This window comes from Ctenocephalides felis, unplaced genomic scaffold (assembly GCF_003426905.1).
Source record: "Ctenocephalides felis isolate EL2017-DRISC unplaced genomic scaffold, ASM342690v1 CF-g0.4_SCAFFOLD_01546, whole genome shotgun sequence".
Lineage (NCBI taxonomy): Eukaryota > Metazoa > Arthropoda > Insecta > Siphonaptera > Pulicidae > Ctenocephalides > Ctenocephalides felis.
Window position 1 is genome coordinate 388 of NW_020537700.1, and position 10,504 is coordinate 10,891.

The 10,504-nt window shown below is 26.0% G+C and overlaps 1 protein-coding gene and 2 long non-coding RNA genes across 3 annotated transcripts; 1 reads left to right on the plus strand and 2 right to left on the minus strand.

The window, feature by feature from the left end:
- Window positions 1-588: 588 nt before the first annotated feature.
- Window positions 589-1,758, minus strand: LOC113372063. The gene is made up of 3 exons (XR_003366708.1): window positions 1,662-1,758; window positions 787-933; window positions 589-714 (listed from the first exon to the last, which is right to left on the minus strand). It is a non-coding gene; the product is annotated as an uncharacterized LOC113372063 (long non-coding RNA).
- On the minus strand, window positions 1,759-5,508 carry LOC113372062 (hrp65 protein-like; the record flags this gene model as incomplete). Its single annotated transcript, XM_026612408.1, is given in 5 exon segments — window positions 1,759-2,068; window positions 2,277-2,407; window positions 4,104-4,295; window positions 4,297-4,500; window positions 5,287-5,508. Coding segments are annotated over 5 exon segments (849 nt in total), but the record flags the coding sequence as incomplete, so codon positions are not given.
- Window positions 5,509-5,681: 173 nt separating this feature from the next.
- LOC113372064 lies at window positions 5,682-8,211 on the plus strand. Its single transcript, XR_003366709.1, has 8 exons — window positions 5,682-5,758; window positions 6,296-6,380; window positions 6,654-6,770; window positions 6,853-6,967; window positions 7,051-7,173; window positions 7,444-7,569; window positions 7,650-7,957; window positions 8,028-8,211. It is a non-coding gene; the product is annotated as an uncharacterized LOC113372064 (long non-coding RNA).
- Window positions 8,212-10,504: the final 2,293 nt, after the last annotated feature.

Genomic DNA, 10,504 nt, shown 5'->3' on the forward strand with positions numbered 1-10,504 from the left:
TAAAACAGGTTCAAAGATATTTTTTTATTATTTTACATGAATTTGATCATTAAAATTATTTTTCAGGTATTTGATGTTTGCATTTATTTACATGGAATATACAAATAAATCTATTTGATATCTTTATACGCTTTTACTTCAACAGTTAGAAATCTAATTTTCAATACACTTAATACGTTATATATAAATATATATATGTATATATGATATATAAATAGATACATGTATATATGATATATAAATACATATCAATTGTTATAACATCAATTGCTCGATTTATATATATTTATATATTTATATCTTTCAGTATAAAACCAATGCCATTTAATTAAAATTTAATTAATGAAAAAAAATCTTAGCGATAACAGTTAGCGCTAAATCAAATCAAAGGCATTTTCAAAATTCTGTATGCTTTTAAAAAATCTAATGTTTTATTTTGTGTCATCAAAAACTTTATCATAGACTATTCACATGAAATATTCTATCAAATAAGATAATGATTGACTTTAAAATATAAACCATTATATAACATTAATATATTACTATCAGTATTGATTAATTGTAATTATATTATTATTTCACCTCTGGAATAATTAATTTGAGACACAAGCTGACCTCTTATTTCGTTTTGTATGAAGCCAAGCCAAAGTAGTAGCCCGTGAGTATCCAAACTTCGTACAGCAGCTGTTTTGAAAACTTGCGGAGAACTGAAAACTAAGATATTTGAAACTACAAAATCTTAAATTTGTTGGTACATTCAGCAATTGCATTTCTATTTTATTATACCTAGGTGAATTTCCACTGTTACATATATTAGTTAGTGTACTTAAGTACGTTTTTTTCATGAAGGTTTACAAAGACTATCATAAATACTCAAAGAAACAAAAATAAATCCTACTGGACGATAAATAAATCCTAGATAAGTTGCCTCTCCTGAAATTTGAATAATTTTTATTTATGTAAAGTCTGATCTTTAAAACTCAAATTATATATATATATATAAAAATGTATTACACATATGTATATACATATATGTATACATACATATATATGTATATACACATATAAATATATGTATACATATTTTTAAAAACGATAAAAATTTCAAATATGGTACAAAAATTCATCAAAATCTTATAAATTTTTAAAGATTTAGAAAATAATGAAAAACTCTTTATATAAAATATTCATGTTCAACTTTTATAAATTTGTAGAAATGTAATGAAAAAAAACGTGTTGTAAAATATTCATATACATACGTATTTCTTAACTCAACTTAAGCATTTTGGAAAATTTCACAAGTTCCAAAATTTTTAAATAAAATATTTATCTAATAAAATTATGGACTATCATTAAAAACCTGAGATTGAAATTTTGAATCATTATTTATAATGATCATGGACAATAGACATTAAATTTTAAGATATATAAAATAATATAAAGTATGTTAGATTATATAACAATAGCATTTCAATTTAATGAAATACATTTTATTTGAGTCGACATGAATGTCAGAAATCTATTGCACGTATTAAAGACGTAACCAAAGAATGATTTATACATGTTTAATGATTCCCAACCCTACACAATTCTTAACACCCTCCAAGATGTCATCGAATTGAGCTGAAAATTTAAAACCAGAATGATAAAACTTGTTTTACCTTAATATGAACCTGAAATATCATGTTGTATCAATTTGCATATTTAGTCATCTCTCACAATTCAAACTTGTGGAAGTTCAAACGATGTACAAGAAACAATGCTGTTTTTAATGATATATATTATTTCAGTCTCATGTTCATAGCGAGCAAACTCCATCTGAGCCTCAAGCTTCTCCTCCTCCATTAGCATCTCGCGTTTGAGTGCCTCATTCTTTTGTTTGTACAATTCGTGCAGTTGCTTCCAGCGTGTGCCGTACTCGTGTTCAAATGAACCAATGTCAGCAAATCTGGGACCGGCCTGACGAGCTTTGAAGAATTCTGGATTTTTCTTCAACATGTTCTTTTCCTGGACGCCATCGATGTCGTCGACAAAGTCGAAGGGCTCGACGATCACCGGACGAAGAGAACTGAAAAATAAAAATTAGGTTAAAATAAAATAATAAACATGATACTTGCTTGATCAAATAAAATGGTGTGAAATAAATTCAGTGTTTTGAAAAGTAAAATCAGTGTGGTTCAGAAACACGGACCAAAACAATATCATCATGGAATATTTCCAATTAAGTATTGGAAGTAATCATTTTTTTTAAAAGGATATTACTAATTACTACTTACGAAGTTAAGAAGAAGTATCTATCCTAGCAATGCCTAATTGCTGCCATAGCACCATTTTTCCTTTGATATTCAACAATGCCTTCACCAGTGGATTTGCCCCTTTCATCAATGGTGATGATGCAACGTTCAATCTAAAATTTTACACAATTTTGAGTTTTTGCCAATACAACACACAATATTGTGTTAAGTATATTGTTTCTTTTATCAGATACAATAAATTGCAGCCAAATAATATTTTCATTATATTCAAACGGTAATTAACTTCATCATAAGTGCATGTAATATAAATTAATATATAAATATATTTTTGGAATGTTTAATTGCAGTCAATTAGTCTAAATAATAATAACAATTATAAATATATAATAACTATGTATGTTTTGACATTGCATATGTGTCATCATTCAACAAATTAAAAGTAAAATTAAAAAAAAAAGATTTAATAAAATATATTGATACTAGAAGAAAAATCAACTTATATTGCTTTATAAAAATAATATATATATATATATAATGAATAAATGTAGTCAAATCCAATAAAAATCTATAATTTCAAAAAATAAGATCAAAAGTTTCAAATCAGAAATTTAATAATATTTCAAATTATTAACATTGAAGTATTACACCTTTTCTTAAATTTTAGTTTTTTTGGATTTGACTACATAAATATATTATATAAACTTAAAATATTATATACTAGATAGAAAAATAGATAAAACAGAACTTGCAATAAATTTTGAAATTGATAATGTGATCAATTTTAAAAATCGATAACAATACAAAGATACGTAGTAGAAACTAAAAAAAATATGTAGATAAAGTAATTTACAATGAAAAATTTCTAATAAATTTTTAAACAGTATAATATAATTATATTAATTATATCAATTTAATTAAATTGAGTTATAAATTTTAAAAATCATAGTAAATTATGCAATCAAATCCAACGAGACTTTAATTTTTGAAAAAAGTAAGGTTAGAAAATTGTAAAAATTTCTTGAAATGATTTTAAATAATATAAGGGATATAAAATACATAAATATATATATATATATATATATATATATATATATATATGTGTGTGTGTGTGTATGTATATAAATGATAATGTTATGCAATAAAATTTAAAATTTGAAGAAAATAGAACAAAAGTTTCAAATGAGAAATTAAAAAAAAATATAGACAAAGATAAATTTTGAGAAAATTTTAGAAACAATCAGAAATTGTGAAAAAAATTTTGAAATGATTCTAAATATTATAAGGAATATAAAATAAATTTATATTTGTAATGAATGAATGTAGTCAAATCTAAAATTTGCAAAAAATTAAAAGAAAAATCAGAAATTGGAAAATTAATAAAAAAGAAGTTATAAAATTAATTAAAAAAAAAATTATATAGAATAAAGTCATGTAGTCTAAAATTTGAAATAGATGTTAGAAAAAAATACAGTTTAATATGATTTTTGAAATAATTAAAAATATTTTGATAATAAATTTATCAAATATAATTGAAGTTATGTAGTCAAATTTAAAAATTGAAATTTCAAACAAATTTAAAAAAAACATTATTTATAATAGGGCATACTGCTAAGATCATTTGTGCTAATCCATTAATAATAAATATAAATTAAATGTTATTTATAAAAAAAAATATTAAGAAATTGTAATCTTTGAAAGTTCGCTGAGCCTGTTAAAAACATTGAATGATGACCCATAAATGTCTAAACTGTAAACTGTAATAAATTGTTTTTTTATTTAGACTATTTGTCTGCAAATAAACATGTTAACAAGAAGAATAAAAAATCTGAGACATTTTTTATTACTCACCGGTCCAAAAATCTCAAACGCCTTATACAACAGCTCATTCGAAACCCACGGTGTGAGATTCTTAATCTTGATGGCAGTGCTGTTGGGTGCAAATCGAATCCTCAGAGGCCTTCCTTTACGAATGCTGCCATCCAATTCACGCTTTGCCTTCTCAGCATTGACTCTGTAGTCCATGCGGATGAATCCAAATGAATGAATTCTCCTTGTTGATGAAATGTTCGCTGGTTTCTCCATAGGGTTTGAACATTTCGATAATTTCTTCCTCTGTAACGTCGTTGGTCAGATTGCCAACATAGAGCCTGCCACGGCCTGTGAATTTAACCTCTGCCATGTCTAGGGGAGGGAGATCCAGCACTGGTCCGGCGAGGGTTTGCAGCTTCTGCTGGAGCATGTGTTCCTGGGGGTAAAGGACATATGGATTAGATCACACTTAAATTCATATTTCTTTAGTTAGGAATAAAATAAAACTACTAGTTTACAATCAAAAAGTGGAAGACATTTTGAATTTAATATGATTGACTATTTCATACAATGAAAATTTTTTCATACTATGAACCATTAATTAAGTATTATATAATAAATTTTTTTATTAAATCTTTTCTTTGAATTCATATGCCTAACTTTGTTCTTTCTAATTTTATAAAGCTCAAACAAATTTTAATATTAAAAAGTAAATTTCAAAATGATAATTCATATTAAGTATAAAAAATGAACTCCTAAAATGATTGTATTAATTAATCATTGAGATGTTTCGTAATGTTTATTTAAAAGTTGCATACGAGGTCATGTAATTGAAATTACATGAAGATAAATTATCTGTATATAGAAATGAACTTTATATAAGAAATATAAAATATTTCTCACATTTCAATAAGAGAATCTATTAAAATAAGCTCAAAATAAAATACATTTTAAGACAATGAACTGGAGTAATAAAAATTAATTCACTTCCTCCATAATAATCCTTTGAAATATATAAATATCTAGCCATTAATTTAAGTAATTGATATTTTATATTTGGAAAGTTTAATTATATAAATTTTAACTGATTATATAATTTTATTTCGTAAAGCTAAGTTCTGTACTTAAACAAATAAATATCCTCATTAAAGTGGAAAATAATGTAAAAGGCCTAATTGATTGCATACCACCACCATTTTAAATGTAGCAGTATTTGGCTTACATAATTATACATTTTTGTGATCAAGCAAATTTGTGCATACAAAATAGTTCACGTTTACCAGTGTTCTTCAATTCATATTAAACCACAAAACAAAGATTGAATAACATTGAATAAGTGTTGTGGCGACGGTTGTTCTGATCTTGACATGACCAAAGTTTCGAAAAAATCTACCATAACATAACAAAAATCCAATATTGCAACAAATTTCTGACTAAATGAAAAATTATTACTAAACATCAAAATAAGAAATTGAGGTTAAGTTTCGACAGTTGCGACAAATGTTTTGACATATATGAATGCTCTGCTGTTGGTATGCCTGCTCAGAAGAATTTCTGATTTTTTGAATGTTGGTACCGTGATTTTTTCGTTTCAGCACTTTATTAATCCGGTGTTTAGAGCCGTGTCACATCGAGCCACTGTCACTTGGATGGCGTTTGAGGAAATGTTGGATTGTTTGCAGTGATTATTAAATGTAAGTATTTATATTTTTATTAGTACTTATTAATTAATAGACTCGTATAAAATAAAGTTTTGTTCTAAAGTAAATAAACTTTCTAAATCTAATAATTAATAAATAATTCATATAACTTAATTTGATTGTAATCATTAATTAATTAAGACTTTTCGAATTAACTTGACAATATTGTATAAAATAAAGTTATTGTATAAAATATTTGACTTGTATAATAGTAAACTTTAGTTTGAAAGTGAATAAACCTTGTTTGTAATAAATAATTTAACTTAATTAATAAATGATTACAATGAAATGAAGACTTTTGGAATTAATTTAATAATTTTTTTTACTTAAAAAATATTTAGCAAATATATTGTTTAAAATAAAGTTTTGTTTTAAAGTTAATAAACATTGTTCTGAATAAATAATTGAACTTAATGAATGATTTCAATAAAATGAATAGCTTTCGAATTAACTTTACAAATTTGTTATTTGATTGTAGTTAGTCTAAAAATATTTGATTGTATTTAACTAATAAATTGTTTTTATTTTCAGTAGCTGCATGCATTGGTCATACTTTGATGGCATTGAAGAATTGTGCAAACAAAGAGGGGAAAGTGGCTGCGAGCATCTACGCAAAGTAAGTGTTTTATTAATATTGTAAAGTATTAAAAAGTCCATGTTGATTAATTAACTTGATTAATTATCAAAGACTTTGTGATGAGATACACTTTGTATTTCGATGCAAAGTGTTTGTTAATTAATGAACAAAGACTTTGTGATGAAATACACTTTGTATTTCGATGCAAAGTCGATGTTAATTAATTAACAAAGACTTTGTGATGAAATATACTTTGCATTTCAATGAAAAATCTTTGTCAATGAATTAACTTGTTTTGTTTGTTTGTTTCAGATAAAATGCCTTGTACTGAAAACAAGTCTTGTACGAAGAACCGAGCTTGCTGCAAAAAAAATGATGACGAGTGAAGAAACTGAAAAAAAACTTAGGAGACTTGGGAGACGGCTCAATGTAAGTTGATAAAACTTTGTCATAAATAAAATTATTTATTTATATAATATATGTTTGCTTATAATTTTTAATTTATTTTCAGACTTGGCTGCTTTGAATGCTGATTGATGCAGGTGTTGTACAAAATGAAGAACTTTCACTGGACTTGGTTGCTGACGATGCCTTTCCATAAGACGATGAATTCTGGCCCACACTTGGTAAGTTGCTAAAAATAAGTCGATTATATTTGTTTATTTATGTGTTGAATATTTGACTTATATTTTTGTTTGTTTATTTATAGACTTTGTTTGATGACTTGGATGCTGATGATGCTTTTCCACAAATGATGAAGACTTTCTGGACTTGGATGATGCCTTTGGTGATGACTACTCGGTGTACTTGCTTTAATCGACCTGATTAAAATGTAAGTTTTTAAAAATAAAAAATAATAAAATTAAAGTCTTATTTCTAAAAACTTGAAATACCAAGTGTATTTCATCACAAAGTCAAAGTCAATCAATCATGTAGATTAATTAACCGACTTTGTGTTGAAATATACACTTGGTATTTCAATGCAAAGTCTATGTTAATTAATTAACAAAGACCTTGATGAAATACGCTTTGTATTTCAAGTTTTTAGAAATAAGACTTTAATTTAATTGTTTCTGATACTTATGTTTGTTTTTTCTTCCAGACTTGGACACTTTGGATGGTCTCCCAGACTTTGATGCCGATGATGTCTTCTACAAAATGATCCAGACTTGCCAATTCAGGCTTCGCTAACTGATTGCTGCGTTTTTTCCAACCGACCTGATTAAATGTAAGTGTTTAAAATTGAGACTTGAATTTTATTTCTCATGCAAATGATTTTGATACTTATGTTTTTGTTTTTCTTTACAGATTGATGGATTGAAGACTTGGATACTTGCATCGTCTTCCAGACTTTGCTGTCAATGATGTTCTTCCACAAATGCAAGATTTTCAAGACTTGGCAAATCAAGCTTTGCTGACTATTTGGTGCGTTCGAAATTGTAAGTTCTTAAATTTAAGACTTAGAATTTCGAACGCAGCAAATAGTCAGCAAAGCAGGATTTGATAAGTCTGTATTGCATTTGTGGAAGAAGAACATTATCGACAGCAAAATTTCAAAGTGTGGCAAATGAAGACTTAGCAGACTGCACTCGCTTCAATTGACCTGATCGATCATTGTAAGTTTTTAAAACGAAGACTTTAATTTTATTGCAAAATTGATTTTAATACTTAGGTTTATGTTTACAGATGTTCCTGCAGACTTTGATGCCGATGATGTCTCCGACAAATGATCCAGACTTACCAAATGAATCTAGGCTGACTAGTTCGTGGCTTTTGCTGCAATCAACCTGATAAAAAATAAAACTTTCATGTTTATTTGTTAGTTTGTTTATGTGTTTGTTCACAGATCGATCGATTGATTGATGATGGAGCAGCACAGCCAGTTATTGCTGCAGACTTTACTAAGGTTTGAAAAAAACTTCTATAAATCAAGTGTGTAATGAATAAATTAATTAATTTGTCATTGTTTTAATTAATAAATTAATTAGTTATTTTTATTAATATAATAATATATTATATTATGAGAGAGAGAGAGAGAGAGAGAGAGAGACCACTGATGACATCAAATTGTATGTCGAAACGTTTGGAATTAAAGATTCATTTAGAAATCTTTGCCTTTTCTTTGTTTGATGTATCGCCCTCTAAAACTCACTCATATATTTCAACATCTAAATTAACTACTATATATGTATACACATATACATATGCACATATATATATACATATATATTACTATATATACACATATACATATGCATATATTACATAATAAGATTTTTCAGCCACAAGTCAAAAAAGAAAAACAAAACGTAAATATAAAATCTTTAATACGTTTCGATCTGTTGTCCTAGCTCATTCAGCTAAAATACAAAAAAAGCAATAAAATCAAACAGATTTAAAATTATACGTCCCAAAAAAACAAAATATGTGTATATATAGAATTTTAAAAAATTAAAAAAAGTTATCAAAATATTTCAAATTCTGAAAAAGAAGAAGAAAAGATAATATCAAGTAGTGAAAAAATTATTTTAATAATAAAAGAAAACACAGACTTACATAAATTAATTAAATTTGGATAACTGTCTAAAAGCAAACAAGAAGAATTTCTCTTATTTACACATTGTGAATTTAAAAAAAATCTAACTGATTCAGGAAACCTTCTTAGCTCAACATTTTGTTCAATATATAAAATAATGAGTTTCTTTAAATCAAAAGTGTATTTATAAAATTTTGGTTATGCTCAGATAACGCAGTTTTATATTGATTTTTATTTTTTTAATTACAATTACGTTATGTTGAAGCATTCTCTTAGATATACACGTACATATATTGTTCATTACCATTCACTTCCTAAACTGATTCAACAATTCTATTATGTGGTGTTTTTGATTTTAAAAAAGTATACAAAAAATTTCAAGTATTTTCAAATTTGAAAACTAAAAGAAAACCTTCTTCGGAAAATATCTTTTTTAAAAAATAAGTAAAAATGCCTGAAAATGGTAAAGGAATAATAGTATCAACAAGTAACGAAACATTATTCATATTAGTTTTATTATTATTGCAATATTAAAAAAATACGTTTTTTTATAATATGAATAACTAATTTTAACGGGTATGAATTGTCCACAAAAATTTCGCGGATTAAATCTATATTTTTATTCCAAAACATTAAATTACTCGAAACAATAGCTCAATTCATGAAATAGAAATTTTGATCGGACGGGAATGAAAGGAAAAATAATTGATGTAACGACCGGACCAAGTTGGCTAAACTTTGAATAAATTTTGTTGTTGTTAAATCTAATAATTTTAATATCTAAAAAGCTAATAGAATTGTCAACCTCTTGTTCACAAGTGAACTGCAAATGTTAACTGAAAGAATTAGAACAATTCAAAGTTTGATTGATACAGTTATTATCTAAACATAAAACAATGCCATCAACATATCTATAATATATGAAAGGTTAAACAGGAACTATAGGTCAAACAGAATTTTCTACAAGTTGTTATGTCAAATCGGCCAAAGGGGGACTAATACTAGAGCCCATTGGCAAACCAAAAATCGGTGAATAAAATTTATTTTCAAAACAGAAAAAAGTATTGCTAAAAATTAATTTTGAAATGTATTTGAACCAAAATAAGTTTATACAGGTGTAGGGTTGGATATCATTCCAACGAACTGAGATAGCATCTAACGCTAAGTCCCAAGGAACATTAGTAAAAAGCGATATTAGATCAAAACTGACAAGAAAAAAAAATCAGGGAGAATTTGTAAATTATTTAGACGTTTGACTGAATTTAAAAAAATTCAAACATTAAATTCCGACAAAATGGTGGCCTTAGAAAGAATGGTAATAACGTGCTTGGTAAGTTAAATTCTGTTTTTATTTTATCGACTTGTGGCTGAAAAACCTTATCACATTATATATATATATATATATATATATATATATATATATATATATATATATATACATATAAACATATATACATATATATAAACATATATACATATATATAAACATATATACATATATATATACATATATACATTAGGGCGGTCCTTAAAATGGTTATTTTCGAATTTCCTTGCCCCATGGGCTCAAATGGTTCCAAATAGATAAAAAAACAATTTTCTGAAAGTTTTAGCTCTTAATATTAAC